The sequence below is a fragment of the Meriones unguiculatus genome, chromosome 4, assembly GCF_030254825.1.
Source record: "Meriones unguiculatus strain TT.TT164.6M chromosome 4, Bangor_MerUng_6.1, whole genome shotgun sequence".
Taxonomy (NCBI): Eukaryota; Metazoa; Chordata; class Mammalia; order Rodentia; family Muridae; genus Meriones; species Meriones unguiculatus.
This window is the reverse complement of record NC_083352.1, coordinates 63,810,249-63,828,569: the sequence shown is the minus strand read 5'-3', so window position 1 is coordinate 63,828,569 and position 18,321 is coordinate 63,810,249. Positions and strand designations below refer to the sequence as shown.

The window sequence follows — 18,321 nt, the reverse complement described above, 5'->3', positions numbered from 1 at the left end:
CCTGACTTATGGCCTTGGGGGTGGAACTCAGGGCTTCTCTCACACTAAGTGAGCACATTACCAATTGAGCCACCACAGCTTGTTTCTTTCTGACCTTTGCTGTTGTACATCTGTGGTCAGGGGACAACTCTGTGGAATCAGTTCCCTTCTGCCTTCAAGTGGGTTCTGGGTTCCGAACTCAGGGCCTCGAGTTTTGAGGCAAGTGCTTTGATTCGCAGAGCCATCTTCCCAATGCACAGCATACTGCCGAAGGCTTTCTTACAGGGCCTGGAGCACATGCAGCCTTAACCTGAGACACAGCTAGAGACAGCTCAGCAGTGCAGAGTCCTGTCTACTTTCCCCAAAGACTTGGTTTCGAGTCCCAGCTCCTAAAAAACGGCTCAAAACCATCTGTAACTCCAGTCCCCAGGGATCTGATGCCTGCTTCTGGCCTCTGAGGGCACTATGCACATACATGGTACACAGTCATACATGTAGGCAAAAAATCCAGACACATGAAATAATACAATTTTTAAATAATACAATTTTAAAAATAAGAACCAGGCGCACGCCTTTAGTTCCAGCACTTGGAAGGCAGAAGCAGGCAGATCTTTGTGAATACTAGACCAGCCTGGTCTATAGGGCAAGTTCCAGGACAGCCAGGGCTATACAGTGAAACCCTATTTCAAAAAAAAGTAAATAAAATAAAATAGTCAGGCATCGGTGATGGACGCCTTTAATCCCAGTATTTGGAAGGCAGAGGCAGGTGGATCTCTGTGAGTTCAAGGCCAGCCTGGTCTACAAAGAGAATTCCAGGACAGCCAGGGCTGTTAAACAGAAAAACCCTGTCCCAAAAATAAATAAATAAGTAAGCCCAGTTTTATAACGCATGTACTTACAAACATGAAGTAGGTTACAGACCAGCGAGATGGCTCAGTGGATAAAGGTGCTTGCTGCCCAGCCCAACAGTGTGAGTTTGACTCCCAGGACCCACATGGTGGAAGGGAGAGACTAGAATCCCACAGATGGTGCTCTGACTTCCATATGTGTGCTGTGGCACCATACACAAATAAACACATAAAAATGTACTGCAAATAATAGAGCTGTGAGTTGGAGAGATGGCTCAGCAGTTAAGAGACTGCTCTTGCAGAGGACCCTTGGTTCCATTCCCAACACCCAAACAGTTCAAAACCTTCTGTAACTCCAGTTCCAGAGGATCTGACACTCTCTTTTGGCTTCCATGGGCACTGTCCAATATGACAGAAACACATAAGCAGGCAAAACCACCATCCACATAAAATAACAAAATGAATAAACAAAGTTAGAAAAGGAAAAAGAAAGGCAATTGTAAATGCTCAGAAAATCAAAAAGCCATCCTAGGCCATGTGGCATGGGATGGCATGTGGGCAATTGCTTAATTTTAAACATACAAACTAACTTCATTTCTATCAAAAGCAAAATTATATTTGCTTTCCTCATGGTAATCCAATTTCAGAGTTTTGATTCATTTTTTGAAGCTAGGTTTCATGTAGCTCAGGCTCCCCTAGGAAATGCTGGAGTAACAGGAGACAGCTAAGCTGTGTGTGTGTGAGAGAGAGAGAGAGAAAGAGAGACTGTGGAGGTCAGAGAACAACTTCTAAGGGTCAAATCTCTGCTTCCACTGTGTGAGTCCCAAGGATTGAACTCAGGTCTTCAGCTCAGAGGCAAGCACCTTCAGAGAGCCATCTCCTGGATGCTGAGGATGGACTCCACACCTGCTTGGCTGCTTTGCCGGGAGCCTCTGAGGTCTAGGTGTCTTTTGCCTTTCTGTTTGGTTTTCCAGCCCTGTACTGGTCATGATTCATTGACAGCACCCTGGGAGCCTCTGAGGTCTAGGTGTCTTTTGCCTCTCTGTTTGGTTTTCCAGCCCTGTACTGGTCATGATTCATTGACAGCACCTCCATTTTTTTTTCTCTCAATGAAGAGAAAGATTGGCCGGTAGTGTGCCCAGATCTAACCTCCTGTCTCAGGAGCACACTGGACACAACCGCCACCAGAGTGCCTTTAAAAGTGGTTATTGCTCTGGCCACCCCTGCCCTGCTGTAGACAATCTCTAAAAATAGGCATTCTGAAGTTCTTCCGTCAGAACCCCTGTCCAGGTTGTCCCCAGAGAGGAAGAGATGGATGGAGGGAGGGAAGGAGGCAAGACTCCCGCCAGGTCAACCTCACTTCCCTGATGAGACCACTCTGTGATTTTCCTGAAAACAATTTGTCATGGTCACAGGAAACTTTGCCAATGGCTGCATCCTCATCCACTCAGATGCTCGGCCCAGAATCCTCCTGGATGCTCTCCCTTCCCCTCCCCCCTTCTCTCTAAATGGAAAACAATCAATTCTGCCTGAGTTGTTTGTTTAGGTGGAAACCTTTCGAAGGAAGTCGGCACTTGCCACCAGTTGAACAGCTCAGTCTTTACAGAGACAGGAGGTTTAAAAAAACTCATTGCAGTGGTTAGAAAAAAATTTCACTGTTTGTTTTTTGTTTTATTGTTTTGAGACAGGGTGTCACTATGTAGCCCAAGTACTGAGAGGCTACTTGAAGGCTGGCCTTGAACTCACAGTAATCCTCCTGCCTCTGCTTCGGGGGTGTTGGGTGACAGAAGTGTGCCACCAGGGAGGTTATAAAGAAAGAAAGAATTGGCTTTTTTTACTTTGTTTTTTCAAGACAGCCTGGAGAGCTTGTAACTCTTGACGTAGACAAGGCTGGTCTCTGATTTACAGAAATCCTCCTGCCTTTGCATCCTAAATTCTGGGATTGAAGGTGTGCACCACCAAGCCTGAGGGAGGGAAAGGTTTTCCTGCCAGTGGGCCACACGCCCCCTCTCAGTTTTCTGTTTTAGGAGAAAGTGAAGCAGAATTGGTTTGAGATTGGAGGCAGCTTGGCAGCTATTCTCTTCAGGACTCTGAGGTGAGATCCCAGGGGATGTTATCACCACCCTAGGGCTTCTGTTGCTGCCCACATCCCCACCCGACTCCTGTACTCACAGGAAGGACTGTTGTCCCTAGGTGTGTGCTGGGGACAGGGGTGAGAGACAGGGTGGGAGAGGTGGCTCAGAGGCTAAGGGAGCCTGCCACCAAGTCTGAGGACCCTATTTCCGACCCCAGACCCCACATGGTGGAAGAAAAAACCCACCTCTGCAACCTGTCTTCTGACCTTTGCATGAGCACCACTGCATCTGTATGTGCACATAATAATAAAGATGTAATATTTATTTAAAGCAAGAGACTCATGACTCAGGGTGGAGTGATCGCCCGGCTCCGCAAGGGGCTGGAGCCTCAGCCCTGTAACAGGAATTGTTTGAAGGCTGTAGCTGGCTGGTAGAGCTTGTCAGCATGTGTGACACTCTGGGTTCCAACCCGTGTACCTGCCTGTCAGCCCAACACTGTGGGAGAAGTTTAGGACGGGGTGTAGGTGGCAGGAGAATCAGCAGTGTGGGTTATCTTCAGCAGCACAGCAGGTTGGAGACCAGCCTGAGCTACATGAAGCCATCTCAAAGCAATCAGAGGAAGAAAAAAGCAGGCCTAGAGCTGCCTGCAGAGAAGCAGGCGGGTCACATGACTCAGTTCTGTGGCACTAATGGAGACTCAGCACACAGTCACTCGAAGCCACCCAAATGCCTTGGCCCCTTTCATCCCGCATCAGAGCCTCCCATAGCTCCCAGACACAGTCTTTTCTGACAGTTTTTACAGCAGAGTCTAGTCTCTAGAGATCTGGGATTACAGGTGGGAGCAGCACAGTCTCACGTTAGCTCAGGCTAGTCTTTAGCTTCCTGTGTAGGCAAGGTTGACCTTCAGCCTGCTCAACTCCCTCCTCCATTACAGTTTCCCAGTTCTCAAGGCTGGGGGCGCCTGTCTCACCCTCGCGGCTCTGTAGGCTGCGGAATGGCAACTATGAACTCAGCTCTGACTTCCAATTTACAAACAGCGGGGGGGGGGGGGGGTGTATCTTTTTTTTCTTTCATTTTTCTTCTTTTAGATACTGTGTCTATGAATCTGCACTCACCACTCCAACACTGAGCTACACTACCCAGTCTCCCCACATCACATTTCAGAAACGTATTATTTATTGTATGTATCTGTGTGGTTATGGGGTGAGTTCAGCAGCAACAGAGGCCAGAAGGGGGAGTCATATTACAGAGGAAGCTGGAGTTACAGGCGTTTGCGAGCTGCTGCATGTGGTTGCTGGAGACGGAATTTGGGTCCTCTGCAAGAGCAGCCAGAGTTCTTGACCTCTGTGTCATCCTCAACCCCCTCTCCCCAGAATGTGTTTCTGTACAGCCAAACACAATGTGTTTACAAACATTTGGGCTTTGTTTTGTTTTTGTTTGATAATCAGTTTCACTGGATAGCTCAGGCAGGTCAGGATCTCAGCTTCGTTTCCCAGCGCTGGGATTTGGCGCCCTCTCCATACCATGTTTTGAGTTTGTTGGATGTATAAGAGTTTTGTTTTGTTTTTGGCCAGGCCTGGTGGCACATCCCTTTAATCCTAGCACTCAGGAGGAAGAGGAGATGGATCTCTGAGTTCCAGAACAACCTGGTCTTGTTTGTGTTTGTGTTTTTTGTTTGTTTGTTTTTGACATAGGGTTTCTCTGTGAAGCCATGGCTGTCTTGGAACTCACTCAGACCAGGCTCTGAACTCACAGAGATCTACCTGCCTCTGCCTCCTGAGTGCTGGGATTAAAGATGTGTGCCACCACTGTGCAGAAGGAAGGCATGTGGAGTGAGTACCAGGACAGCCAGAGCTATTTAGAGAGATCCTCTCTCAAACAAACACACAAACGTTTTGAATTTTTCATTTATTTTGTATATTATCTGCTTGCATATATGTACACAGCTAAGCCTGTAGTACCAAAGTAGGCTAGAGGGGGTTGCTGAATCCCCTGAGACCAGAGTTGATTATTGATCTTTCAATTATTCTTTTGAGCCCCAGAGAGAGCCCTTTCCCTCTGTGTGACTCACCAGATTCCCTTCCTACTTTCTGTCCTGTCTTTTCTTGCCACGTGGGCATCTCCTCCAAAACATGCTCCCTTTCCAGGCCCCAGGCACCCTCGCCTTGGCTCCTATCCTCAAGGCTTCTTAGGATCTGTAACTCTCATTTGCACGTGCCTCCGGTTCTCTGTTGAAATCCCGTCTGGAGCTGCCCACGCTCCTACCGGGTGAGCTCAGCCTTGCCTGAAGATTGTGTCGCGGTTTCCAGGGAGATCAGGGCCTGAACAAATGAGCCTCAGTTTCCCTATGTGGTAATCTAGCACTGTGCGCTCCTGGAGGGTATGGTTGAGTCTGTGTGCTGTCTCCTAAGCAGTCCTGGGTGGAAAGCTGCTCGTGGACGCTGTGGGCCACCCTTCTCACGCACACTTTCTGTCCCGGCCCGAGGTTCCCATCCTACTGGGGATCACGAGGTGGCCTCCGGCAGCCCTTCGTGGGTCCAGACTTCGGACGGGAGCGGATGCTGGGCTTAGACCTAGATCCTGAGCGGAGTCTGGGGCGCGACTCTCTCCTTAAAGTGCCGAGCTCGGCTTCCAGGGCATAACTGCAGAAAGTTTCGCAGAAAGGCCTAACTATGAGCCCCTGACACTCCGACACGAGTCTCTCTGGGGAACTGCACCTTCAGGGACCCGCACCCTGCCCATTCCCTTCCAAACTCTGACGTCCTAGAGCCCCTTGCCCAGGGATTCGGGTCCCTTCCTTGCAAAATCCTCCCCAAATCCCGAACTCTTCTCCTTCCATATTCCTTTTCCTTTCAACCTTGTGTTTTCCCCCTGCTTCTCCCTCCCTAGCGCCTCCCATCTATTCCCCATATGACACCTTTAACCTGGGGACCCCACCCCCTACAGCCTATCAGCTCACCAACCTCTGCTACTTTAACTTCACCTCCACCCTCCCCACCTACGTTCTTGGCCGCGACTGTCCTGCCCCCGCGACCCGCCCTTTAACTTACACGCGCTCCCTCAGCGCCACCTCGCGGCTAACGCAGGCCTCGCCGACGGCCTCTGCTGCGCCTGCGCGCTGGAGCGCCTCTGCCAGCTGTTGCTTGGACTCTGTGGCTACCGCCTCCCATCGCGCCACGGCTTCTGCAAGGACAGAACAGCGGTAGTCTGCGTACCTTGTGCATGCTTGACTTAAAATACACTTGACTTTCAGCCGGGCACGGTGATGCACGCCTTTAATCTCAACACTCGGAGGCAGAGGCAGGCGAATGGATCTCTGAGTTGGAGGCCAACCTGGTCTACAAAGTGAGTCCAGGACAGCCATGGCTGCACAGGAAAACCCTGTCTCAAAAACTCCAAAAGAGAAAAAAACATGCACATGATTTTCTGTCTTCATCGTCATCGTCGTCGACATCGTCGTCATTATTTTAGTAGTATTACTGCTTTTTTGGAGACAAGGTCTCATGTAGCCCAGGCTGACATAAACCGAGACTGGAGACTGAGCCAGGAGTGGTGACATTCATCTGTAATCCCAGCACTCAGGGAGGCAGAGTGAGACGGACCTCAGTGAATCTGAGGCCAGCCTGGACTACAAAGTAAGTCCAGGACAGCCATGGCTACACAGAGAAACCAATCCTGTTTCGAAAAACAAACAAAACAAACAAAAAGACTGGAGACTGACTCCAGACTCCTGATTCCCTGTCTCTACCTCCTGCGTGCTGGCATAATAAGCTTCCACCACCACACTGGGCAGCCTTTGTTTATGTTTGTTTTGCTTGGTGTTCTGAGGCAGGTGAACACAGGGCTCCATGCACACTAGGCAAACTCTCTACCAGTGGGGCCACAACCACAGCCTAGTCTGTGTTATTTACAGGTCTTTTGCAGGTCTATTTCTGTTTTCTTGCCCTTGTAGGTTGTATTTGAGATCCTTTCATGTCTTTTTTAGATGGTTTGCACAGTAATTGCAGGCCCATGCACTGTGCAAATCATTTTATGCTTCTAGGGACCTGACATTCCCTCCCCCAGACCACACACACACACACACACACACACACACACACACACCTGCCAGCTCTCCATTCTCCAGCCCCATCTGCGTGCCTCGGGCTTTAGCCTGGTCCATCTCAATCTTCTGGGTCTTCAGTTGGGTCTGAAGCCGGCTCTGCAGACAGAAGAGAGGGGAAGAAGACAGGGATAGAGCAGGGAGCTCACTGAGTTCCACCGAAACTCTGCAAAGCAGAAAGTGCTTGGTTTTGTGGACTCCGTCTAGGACTCTCCACTAGCTCAGGCAGGTTTAACTGATGAGTGACAACAGTGACGGCTCACTCACATTGGTTCCCTCCTGCAAAACAGACCAGGCTTCCTCAGAACATCTTACAGCAAGCAGGGCAGTCAGAAGTCACTTTCCAGGTAGCTGTGACCTCCACTGCCTCAGGCCCTTCTACTGGTAGGCAGAGAGCAGGCAGGCGTCATTCTGACCTTCCCCATATTGGGGTTCGAGCCCTGATGTTTTGTACTCCAAGCTGGCCTGGTGCTGTGGTCCTCCTGCCTCTGCTTGCCAGGGCATTTCGAGTTTAAAGTACAGATGTTATCTGGACACGGCAGGATACTACTGCACTTGGAAGGTAGGGGCAGAAGGATCAGGAGTTCCCAGCCAGACATGGCTACAGGCTCAGTTCAAATACATACTGGGCACCTTAGGCAGCTCCTGTCTCAAAATTAAAAGTAAGGAGGGTGCAGGGCTTGGCTCAGAGGTGGAGCCCCTGCCTAGAATTTCCCGGGGAAGGGCTGGGGGCGTGGTTCAGGGATGGAGTCCTGCAGTTAGGGGCTGTGGGCGAGGCTCGGGGTGGAGCCTCTGTCTGGAAGGGTTTGAACTCTCTGCCTAGCCACCCTTGTGCTACAGATGACAGATGTGTGACACCATCCTGCCAATGACTGGATTTTGAGCACTCCGTTTTGTGAGCCTGTACAGTCAAGAGAGTTAAAAAAGAGTCTGAGGGGGTAGCCCCAGGAAAAGGGAGGTCCTGCTGGTACCACCCTAAGAGGCCAACTTTAGTCTCCTAATTACAGGTGACATAAGTGTCTCTCTCTCAAAATAGGACTGATGGAACCTGGAGTCGGGGTGAGGCAGCACAAAGAGATCCAACACAGCGTCTCTCAAAGCTTCAGGGTCTGGGCTTTTTCCTTGTGTTCAATAGCAGGAATGAGTGTCATCGTGATTAGAAGTTAGACTCCGAGAGGAACTGGCATTTTGGAATATAGAGAAATAGTAGTCCTGTACTTGCTCTCCATCCGTTGGGGTGGTGGGGGACGCTGAGGCCCCAGAGATGGGCATGCAGACTCTCTGCGGAACTTCCCCTGACCCTACCTGGCGTTCCTTGCAGGTCTTGAGCGCCGCCTCCAGCTCTATCCTGTCGCCCTCTGCTCGCTGGAGCCGCCCGACCAGGCTCTCCTGACGCTGCTCAGCCTCCGCCAACTGCCGCCACAGTTCTTCCACCTCTGGCGCCGAGTCTGGGGGCCATATCGTGGCGTTCACCTGCTCGGGTTCAGGACAACTGGGCCCCCGGGCCGTGGTGGCCGCCAGGTTCCAGGCCACCAGCGCCCCTCCGGCCGCGGCCGCCGCCAGGAACGCTGCCGCACCGCACAGGGCCAGTAGCCGCCACGCGAGCCCCGGCTCTGGGCCCGGCTCTGCCATTCCGCCGTGGCTCTGACCCCAGACGGGCCACCAGCACTTAATTGGCACCTTGGGGCTCCAGGGACATCCAGGTTCCGCCCCGCCCGGAGGTGGCTCCCTGAGGGGTGGGGGTGAGGCGAGTGCACAGGAATCCCTCCCGAACAGACCGGGGACCTTTACATCGGACCCCCTTGGAGCCTCAGGTTCCCCTGAACTCAGCGACTGGGCAAAGTCAGGAGCCCACGGTGGGGAGTGGGGGAAGAAACTCCAAAGACCAAATCTAGTTAGGAAGATGGGGAGGGCAGGTGAGCCCATTCTGTTGATGGGGAAACTGAGGGTGGAAGGTGGGAGGGTAGATGCGAGCGGATCCTGCAAGGGCTTCATGCTGGCTGGCTCAGTCGCTAGTGGGCACTCTTTCCATGTAAGTGGGAGTCAGCAAGTTGTTTTTTTTTTTTAAGTTGTTTAAAATTTTGTTATTACGTATAATTTATTTTGGGTGTGCATAGGAGGTGTGGGGTCTGTCCAGGTCGGAGTACAGCTTAACTCTCATTGCAATATGTGGGTCCTGGGGCACCTCAGGTCATCAGACACCACGGCCTGTCTTCATGTTACTGGAGACTCCTTCCTTGGCTGGCCCCACATTCCAACTGAGGCCCTGAAAAGCGGAGTCTAGCATTTTGTTTCATCCTTTACCTTGTGATCACATGGATCCAGCACACAGTAGGTGCACACTAAATGTAAGCTGAAGGTGGCTTGCTGTGTGCCCCTTTAGTTCATGAAATGGAAGCTGTGTCTGATATTACACAGCTGTCAGCACTGGTGGGCGTTGGAATGTAGCTAGAGGGCAGCCAGGGCTACCTGAGACCAGCCACTGAAGGTTCAACACTGCTCAGAACATAAACAGAAGGTGGCATTGGGTCAAGCCTGCTGACCCACCCTCTGATCCCCACACTCCCAGTCAGAGGCAGGCGGGATCTCTGAGTTTGAGGGCAGCCTGCTCTGAACAAACAAAACAAAATACAAGATATTAAATTACATAGAAATATGGAATGAAGCTGGAAGACCCTGTCTCACCCTAACCACCTGGGCAGGTCAGAAACGCTCTGCACTTGCCTGGTCAGGCCTCCCTTCTTGTCAAGAGGAGCCAGTGTTGGTCACTCAGAGCAAGCAGGGCCGACCTGACTGAATCCCCAGAGGTGGAACCTGGAACCACAGTGTGAGGGGACTGCCTGCAGATGGACCGGCCAGGAAGGTCATCTCCTCTCTACAACTCAAAACAGAAGCCCTACTACTTCTCCTTCAAGGCCTCCTTAAGGAAGTCAGGGCTTCTCAGACTGAGAGACTGATAACCTGTCCCCAGTCTGTCAGTGCTGGAATTGAAATTCCCATCGGTCGAACAATTCTCATTATATCACAACAACAAGGAGGGGAAGATAAAGAAGGAGAGAAGGGGAGGGTGGAAAAAAAGAAATAAAAGGAAAAGAATGAAAAAAACTTGAAGAAAGGAAAAGGAAGGTAAAAAGAAAAATTAAAAAAAAAAATAATCAGGCCCAGAGAGGCTGTACCAGAAGCCTCTGTACAGCTTGATTCCCTCTGGAGACCCACCCCCAGCCCTCAACTGTGCAGCGGGGCACAACTTGGAGGTCCAGACCCAGGCTAGAAGAGAAAAATGTTAGAAACTAGGGCAGAGGTTAGCGGCCTTCATCAGCAGTGCTGAGGACCTGGGGCCTAGTGGATGCATGGAACATTTCCAGGAACCAAAAGGACAGAGGTCACAGGTTACAGTAAAGTGGGGAGGGGATGAGGGTAGTGGGGAGGGAGGCCTCACTGCTGGTCACCTGGGAAACCCACGCAAGCTCAGTGTTTCCCATGATTACTGAGTATGAGTGTGTATGTGTACAAGAGACAGACAGGGAGAGGCAGAAAGAGACACAGAGAGAAAGAGGGACAGGGAGAGAAAGATGTAGATGACTGTGCAGCTGTCTCCCTTGTCTACTTCCTCCTCAGCCTCCAGGGTCCCCAGTATGAAGAAGACAGAGATCAAATACAGGAAGAAGAAGAAGAAGAAGAAGAAGAAGAAGAAGAAAAAGGAGGCGGAGGAGGAGGAGGAGGAGGAGGAGGAGAAGAAGAAGAGGAAGAGAAGTAAAAGAAGTCCTCTCTCTTGTCCAAGCCAATTAGCCCCTTGGAAGGAAATTTTCACAGATAACACCCAAGGAGGAAGTGGCGAGCTGTGAACATGTGTTACTTGCAAAACAGGGATTCTGCCAAATGTTTACCAAGGAGGGACAGTCAGCCCCAACCTAAATTTTCACCCTGTGAGGCCTGTTCCTCTACTTCTCCCATTCCAAAGTTCATCCCAAGAGATCTATAAGTTCGTTATGCTAACAATGGGCGAACGATCTGGAGCAGGAGTGGGACCAGAGGTGACCCATAGATAATAACCCTTCAAGCTACTCTCCTTCTATGAGAGAAAGTCAATAGTCAACAAGCCAGCTGTGATGATACTTTACAAACAGGCACAGATGAACTCTTGGAGATGGTAAGTCAGCCTCAGAGAAAAGACCTCTCTCTGGCCCTCCAGAGAAGGGCACCTAAGTACAACCAGTGAGGGCTGGAATGTGTCTCAGTGGTGGAGCCCCTGCCTAGAATCCCCAAGTGAGGGGCTAGGGGTGGCCAGCCTACTGCTTCAGGCCTTATGGTTGTTCCCAGAACACACATACAAAACAGGACTGAGCCTCTCTGACCTCCAGAAAACTCAAGAGTGAGGATCTAAAAGAGCTGGCAGAATTTGCACAAGGCTAGGAAGAGCTTGATAACCACTTGTGTATGGAGAGAAAGATAATGAGTAGGGCAAACAAGAATCAAGGCACAGAAAGATCCACAGGTGCCTGTGAGGGGCATTTGGGCATCCCCATGGAAGTACTGTCTCCAGTGGGTACTGTGGGGTGGAGGGAACACAGGACTGTGAACCTCAGTACCACAGGCAGGAAATGGCAGACAATAGCTGGATCCCAGGAGGATGTGGAGTAAGGAAGCTAACAGAGGAATGCGTGTTGGGTGTGGGAGGACCCCAGATGTGCGGGGACCAGGTCTGTGGGGTTGTAGGGCTCAGTGTGGAGGAGTAGCAGAGATATCCCAAAGAGGGAGGGTGTAGCGTAGCTAGACACCGCAGGACTGAGAAGAGTGTGGGGGTGAAGATAGGAGGCAGCCGGCATGACAGTGTAACTGAGTGGAAAACCCTCCTAAATCATGCAGTGGTTCTTCTTGCTTGTCACCTTGACTATGTTTGGGAACTAAAACCCAAGCATCTGGGCACACCTGTGGAGCATCTCTCTTAAGTCATTTGAAATGAGAAGACCTACTTCTAATGAGGGGGTCTGGGCCATACCCTCTCCTGCAGCCTGGATAAAGAACATGGTGGAAGGGAATGCGCCTGCTTGCTCTCCCTCTCACTTGCAGGTCCATTCCTGTGGTTGGTCTTTGTTCCTTTGTGGGTTCTTCTTTTCCTTACCCTTTATCCCCCTGGCTCCACCCTGTATCACTAGAGAGGAGAAAAACAAGGATAGAGCAGAGAGGGGTCCCTGAATCAAATTTCTGTCCTTTATTTTTCTCTCTCTCTAAAATATATTCGCCAGGATCAGCCAACAAAATAATCATCCATGTAATGATAAATAATGGAAATTGCCTAGGAATTATTTCTAGTAGTTATTGAACAAAATATTGACATAAAGTTGGACTGTTTACCATTTCCCCAGGGAAGAACTTTGCACTGATATCTGCAAAAGATGTAATTATCAACATTGTCAAATGATTTTTGTTTTGTTTTGTTTTGTTTTTGAGACAGGGTTTCTCTCTGTAGCCTTAGCTGTCCTGCACTTGCTTTTTAGACCAACCTGGCCCCGAACTCACAGAGATCTGTCTGCCTCTGCCTCTGCCTCCCTGAGTGCTGGGATTATAGCCATGTGCCATCCATGTGCCTTTTGGGATCTCTCGAATTGGGCACAACAATGTGTCAACCCTCCCTTGTTCTTCTGGTAAGGAGTGATTGCTAGCCCTACACCACCACAACAATAAAGACTTTTGTGTTCCTGTCATAATTATTCCTTAGACTTATTTATATGAACAGGAGGAAGTGGTACTCCTGCTCCAAAACTCAAAAGAAAAGAGATATTCATCCCTCTGTTGGTCTATTCCCCAAGACTGTGCTGGCACAGATGATGACTCAGCCCCATTATAAAAAACCAAAGGGGGAGATGTGGGTTCCTAAGCCAGGGACTGCTGCTCATACCCCAGACTTCTCTCAGAGAGCACACAGGAGAGAGGGGCCACTCCCTACCCAAATCAGGTCTGGGCCTACTCAACTCCATAGAGACAATGGCCACCTCATGCTAAAGTCAGTTAGGCTTCTATTTCCCTTGCCAGAAAACTGGCTTCTCAGTAATCATGTGACCAGCAGTCTTACAATATGCTTGGAAAGTTCTGCCTCCAATGCAGGGACTCCTGCATGCTTTGGTATCTCAACTGGTATGTCATTAAGTTTGCCTGTTTTCAATCAGGTCTGCATATGCAAAGTAAGGGCTTTCCTCCCTTGTTCTTTGGTAGGCCCCTCAATTCAGACTCAAGCTCTATAAACTGCTCTTGTGTCTTTATGTCAGCTGTACTCACCAACTCCTGACATCCTGCTCCCCAGCACCTCTGCATCCTGAGACCTCCAATGCACAACAGCCAATTAGGATCAGGGGACCCACACTCCAGCCCCTGTTCGGGTTGTTTGTTTTGATTTTTTTTTTTTTTTTGAGATAGGATTTCTCTGTTTAGCCCTGACTGTCCTGAAACTCACTCTGTAGACCAGAGATGAAACTCAAACTCAGAGATCCACCTGCCTCTGCTTCCTGAGTGCTCAGATTAAAGGCATGCGCCACTACTGATAAAGGAATTTTAAGGCTCAGGTGTTGCAGTAAATAAAAAATAAATAAATAAATGAGTGTCGAACTATATAATGTTTATTATTAGCCCTACGATTATTGCAGCACACACACACACGTTCTAAAAACATCTAGAGCTCCTTAACTAGTAGAAATCCCAGCCCAGAGCTTCCTGTGGGAGACAGAGACGCACAACACCTGCTTTCTCTTTAGAGCATCAGTCATGAGCAAGAATCAGCTAAGAGTCAGCAGCAGCCCTCCGCCCAACACCTTCATGGTAATGCTAGCAGAAAAGGCAGGTGGACGGGTGTGCTCAGCAATCATGTGTCCACCTCAGCTTGTAGGGTGGCCCCTGAAGTGAGGAAGCAGGATGGGGAAGCAGGGGACCCAATGACTAAGTTCTAGCAACTTAGAAGCAAGCTCTTTCTTCCAAATTACTTTATTTTTCAGGGCTCAAAGACATCAGAAATAAGTGACCTCTTCCCAAAAACCATGAAAGCAATAAAGCAGAATCCCCACCCCTACCCCCACCTTCCCACCCCCATCGTAAGGCTGCTCGGAGGGAGACGCAATCTGGGCTCTGCTGATCAGTTTACACATTCTCAGGGCTGCCGTGGCCCCTCCAGAGCCACCACCAGCCACAGTGACCTCAAACAGGTGCAACTGTATCCGCATCAAAACAGGCTGTGGCCTAGAGAGAGGGTAAGAATCTGGTTAACCACCCCCCCATCCCGCCCACCGCGGATCACGCCCCTTTGCTGAGCTGGCTCCTCTCTGAGCCCAAGTACCACCCATATGCCAACCTCCCCATCACCATTACTCCCTTTCGTTCACAAGCTCCCCTGGACCCAGTTTCTCACCTGCTAGCTAGCTATTGGGTCCTCAAAAGAAGAGAAACATTGTCACCAGGAGGACCAATGGGCTGGAGACCACCATGGAGCTGCCAGAGTTCTCCTGTTCTGTGCTAGAAGTTTCCTGGTTCCTGGGTGGAGAGGGAACAACTCAGGCAAAGGTCACCTGCTTTCTGCTAATCAGCCTCCTTTATAAATGTTCCTGGGCTGGAATGAAACTGGGCAATTCTAGGCATGGCTTTACCCCTAAACCATACCCCCAGTCTCTCATTGGGGGATTCTAGGCAGGAGCTCCACCCCTGAGCCATGCCTCCAGCCCCGCACTGGGGAATTCCAGGCAGGAGTTCTACCAGATCTTTAGCCCTACTTTTAGTCTTTCAAATTCACATTTTCTTTTCTTTGATTTTCTTCTTTTTACATTTTATTTTATTTTTTGTGTGTATGTATACATGTGCATGTGTGACGTGTATGCATGAACACTCATATGCCATGACGTGTATATGGAGTCAGAGGCATATATGTGGGTTCTAGGGATCAAGCTCAGGTTGTCAGGCTTGTTCTGCAGGCCCTTTCTCTGCTGAGTCTTTCACCTGCCCTCATTTGTGTTCTTTTGGTTGTTGGTTTTTTGGGTTTTGTTTGTTTGTTTGGGCTTTTGTTGTTGTCAGTTTTTTTTGTTAGTTTGTTTGGTTTTTGTTTTGATATTTTCAGGACAGGGTTTCTCTTCTGTGTAACCCTGGCTGTCCTGGACTCACTCTGTAGACCTCAAACTCAGAGATCACCTGCCTCTACCTCCCAAGTGCTGGGATTAAAGGCAAGTGCTACATGCCTGGCTTCACCTTATTTTTTTTTTTATTAGTTATTATTACTACTATTCTGGTAGTGAACTTTGGGGCTTTATTGTGCAATAGGGAAGGCTACAATTTTACCCACACCCTCTCTTTTTTAACTTCCGAGACAGGGTCTCCCTGGGCATGAAGCTCACTGTTTGGCACCATAGTTACACTCATAGAACTCCAGCCAGTTTGTAACTGGGGATTTGAACTCAGGTCCTATTTAAGCCTTCTTCACAGCTCAGACCTGAGCTATGGATTGTATTAGCCAAGTGGGTTCCAGGTCTTGAGGAAGAAAGTGGAGCAGCGAGGGGAGGAGGTGGCGGTGGGCAGAGAAGGCTGTGTCTCTAACCTCAGATTCTCCAGCTCTTTCTTCAGCTTCATGACTTCATCTGTGATGACATAAACAGAGGGGTGGTCAGCACACTGCCACAGTGAGAGCGAGGGGAGACATCGAGGACTGGGACAGCACCCCAAAGGAACCACTGGAAAGTATCTAACTACCAAGACCACTCAGCAGCCAGGGCTGTCAGGTGGGAGAGGTGCTGATGACAAGAAGGAGGCATCAAAGGAAGGGCCAGCCTAGGCCGCTTCTACTTGGTTGTGGAAGAACTGGCTTAGAGACTGCCTAGGGATCCGCCAGCACCCTCCTAACAGGATGTTTCCCATTTCCTCTGCTCTCCACTTTCATAATCGCCCATTTCTACTCCTGAATCTTTATCCCTTAATTCTTGGTGTTCAATTTGTCTCTGGAAAGAACCCAGACTCCTGAGCAGCCAGGCCATGCACCCTCAATCTGGGCAACCACCTCTCCCTAGGCCCCAACCTGGAGGCCTGCCCTGTTCCCCCTTAGTTCCCTCCCAGCTCCACAGGACCCCTTCCCCTGGCCCCCTCCATCACCCACCCCAGCCCTCTCCTGGTCCCCTCCACTCCCCCACCCCAGCCCTCTCCTGGTCCCCTCCACTCCCCCCACCCTTTCTCACTCTCAAGCTCCTGGATATGGGCCTGCTGCTGTTGGGTCTGAAACACCTTCTTCTCCAGGGACTCCTGAAGGGTCACCTGAGTTAGAAAAGAGTCAGGACATGGGTTGGCTGTTGTCCTGGTCCCTGGAATCCTTCTAGGCCAAGTAATTAGAGGCCCTTATGCTCAAAGCTCTTCAGGCTCCTTCCCAACTTCCCAGTCTTACTGACAAAAGTGTTATCTCCAAAATAGTGGTTTTTAACTCCCTCCCCCTGCACTTCAGCAAGCCTTCTCAAACACTCGCTGGGGTTCCCAGCCAGTCTCTCAGAGACACATTGAAAGTTTCAATAACTTGGTGGTGGGGGGGGGGGGTTGCCCACGCCTTTCGTCCCAGCACTTGGCAGGCAGCCTTCGAGGCCAGCCTGGTCCACAGAGTGACTTCCAGGACAGTCTGGGCTATGTAGGAGACCTTGTCTCAAAACAGAAAAGTTTCAGTCATCAGTGACTGAGTGATGTCCCCATGAAGCGGAAGACTGCTGCCTAAGTCCGTTTCAAGCTCCCCAACTCCAGCACCCTCCACAAAATGTAGAGGCCCTTTCAAGTCCTGTAAGGAGGGCATATTGAGGGTGCGGATTTCGGAGCTGTCGGAAGTTTTAGGGTCTCCCTGGATTTCAAAGTCCTTAGTCGCTGGCCTGCGGGGCGTGGGGCGGAGGTGGGAACTTGTTAGGCGGTTTCAAAGCCTCCTCCGAGTCTTGGGGGACAGTTTCCCGCCTTACCACGGTCCGGTGGCAGGATGCTGCCTGCGTCTCCGCTTGCAGCAGGCTGTCCTGGGAGCGGGTGAGCTGGCGCTGCAGCAGGTTGGTGGTGTTGCGGCATTCTTCGCGCGCCTGCAGCCCGTCCCTGCAGGCCTCGCTGTTGGCTCTGCCGGCAAAGTAAATGAGCAAAGTGATCAAGACCACCAGCAGTAGGAGCACCAAGACCGCGCCCACCGACAACCACCGGCGGGCCGTCCTCCCCTGTTCCTCCGACTTCTCGGCCATGGGCACCGGCAGATAGTGGTAGAAAGTGGGTGCCATGCGGTCAGTCAGCTGGAGCTTCAAAGATGTCAGCAACCCCTCCAGACCACTCCCCTCATTAGCATGCACACTCCACCCCAAGGCAGCTTTTGGCCAATAGCAACTTCCAGAGCCCGCGGCGATCCCGGTGCCGCGGGGACGCTACCGCACGAGGAAACGAGGGCTTTGCAGTTTCATTTTCCTGGAAGGGGAGGGATTCCTGTGGGCTCCGTGAGGAGAGGCTGCTGTGGAAAATCCCTGGAAGAAAAAGAAATGTCTGGAACTCAGCTCAAATTCTGGCCGGCTGTTGGGTGCCTAGCACTTGTGGGTTTGAGGCTCCTGTGAACCGGGGCTCTCTATAGACGGTGTTCGTTTGCTCTCCGAATGGGACAGTAACGCTGCAAGGATGTACTGTGGAATCCGCGGTGACCTCGTACCCCCTCAATCCACAGAAAGATCATGGGGGTTTGGAGAGTCTGTGAACAGTGGCTGCGCGGCCAGGCAAGGCAACCGCGCCTCTCTGCTCTTGTGCCGGCGTTGGGAGCATCCGGGTGGGAACACTTGCCACCTCAGTCCAGCAAGCTCACTGAAGAGACAGAAGTATATCTGGGAGCAGCAGGCACTCGGTGGGCAAAACAGACATACAGACTACGGTGGAGCATGGCCTGGAGTTAGGATAGTGTTTTGAGGAAAGATGGTGGGGACCATTCAGGACACACGCGGCACAGAGCCAGGGAGAGCAGCCATCCCAGCACTCAGGCAGTAGAGACGGTAGGGTAGGGGCTCAAAGCCAGCCTTGGCTACGTGGTGAGTTCAAGTGCAGCTGGAGCTACATGAGACCCTGCCTAGACAGACGCTCCCTGCCCCTACCCACACCTCCAAAACAAAAACAAAACAAAAAACCCAAAGGAGACACTGGGAGAGAGATCCTTTTGTTGGGGTTTGGAAGGGACTTCCTGCCTGTCGGGCTAAGGAAGGCAGAATGTAACAGTCCTGATCGCAGGCGCCAGATCGGCAGTTCCAGAAAGAGTTTGCATGCTTTTCCAGATTTCTCAGCCACACCCTGACTACCATGAACATTTGAT

General features: G+C 50.8%; 2 protein-coding genes across 2 annotated transcripts; both read right to left on the bottom strand.

The window, feature by feature from the left end:
* Nucleotides 1–4,834: 4,834 nt before the first annotated feature.
* Ccdc194 (coiled-coil domain containing 194) lies at nucleotides 4,835–8,960 on the bottom strand. Its single transcript, XM_060382030.1, has 4 exons — nucleotides 8,310–8,960; nucleotides 7,007–7,103; nucleotides 5,953–6,085; nucleotides 4,835–5,544 (listed from the first exon to the last, which is right to left on the bottom strand). The coding sequence occupies exons 1-4, from the start codon at nucleotides 8,928–8,930 to the stop codon at nucleotides 5,397–5,399; spliced, it is 999 nt and encodes a 332-aa protein (XP_060238013.1). The 5' UTR covers nucleotides 8,931–8,960; the 3' UTR covers nucleotides 4,835–5,396.
* A 4,642-nt stretch (nucleotides 8,961–13,602) lies between these two features.
* Bst2 (bone marrow stromal cell antigen 2) lies at nucleotides 13,603–17,326 on the bottom strand. Its single transcript, XM_021627588.2, has 5 exons — nucleotides 16,958–17,326; nucleotides 16,205–16,280; nucleotides 15,574–15,613; nucleotides 14,401–14,522; nucleotides 13,603–14,231 (listed from the first exon to the last, which is right to left on the bottom strand). The coding sequence occupies exons 1-4, from the start codon at nucleotides 17,255–17,257 to the stop codon at nucleotides 14,423–14,425; spliced, it is 516 nt and encodes a 171-aa protein (XP_021483263.1). The 5' UTR covers nucleotides 17,258–17,326; the 3' UTR covers nucleotides 13,603–14,231; nucleotides 14,401–14,422.
* Nucleotides 17,327–18,321: the final 995 nt, after the last annotated feature.

What these genes read in the sequence shown, in the direction of transcription:
- Ccdc194 (XM_060382030.1), bottom strand. Translation starts at nt 8,930, where the DNA reads ATGGGCTCACCTGCCCTCCCCATCTTCCTAACTAGATTTGGTCTTTGG. An exon ending in GGAGAATGGAGAGCTGGCAG is followed by an intron (nt 6,086 to 7,006) that starts GTGTGTGTGTGT and finishes CTGTCCTTGCAG; the next exon opens with AAGCCGTGGCGCGATGGGAG. An exon ending in GTGGCGCTGAGGGAGCGCGT is followed by an intron (nt 5,545 to 5,952) that starts GTAAGTTAAAGG and finishes AACTTTCTGCAG; the next exon opens with TTATGCCCTGGAAGCCGAGC.
- Bst2 (XM_021627588.2), bottom strand. Translation starts at nt 17,257, where the DNA reads ATGGCACCCACTTTCTACCACTATCTGCCGGTGCCCATGGCCGAGAAG. An exon ending in CATCCTGCCACCGGACCGTG is followed by an intron (nt 16,281 to 16,957) that starts GTAAGGCGGGAA and finishes TTTCTAACTCAG; the next exon opens with GTGACCCTTCAGGAGTCCCT. An exon ending in CCATATCCAGGAGCTTGAGA is followed by an intron (nt 15,614 to 16,204) that starts GTGAGAAAGGGT and finishes ATGTCATCACAG; the next exon opens with ATGAAGTCATGAAGCTGAAG.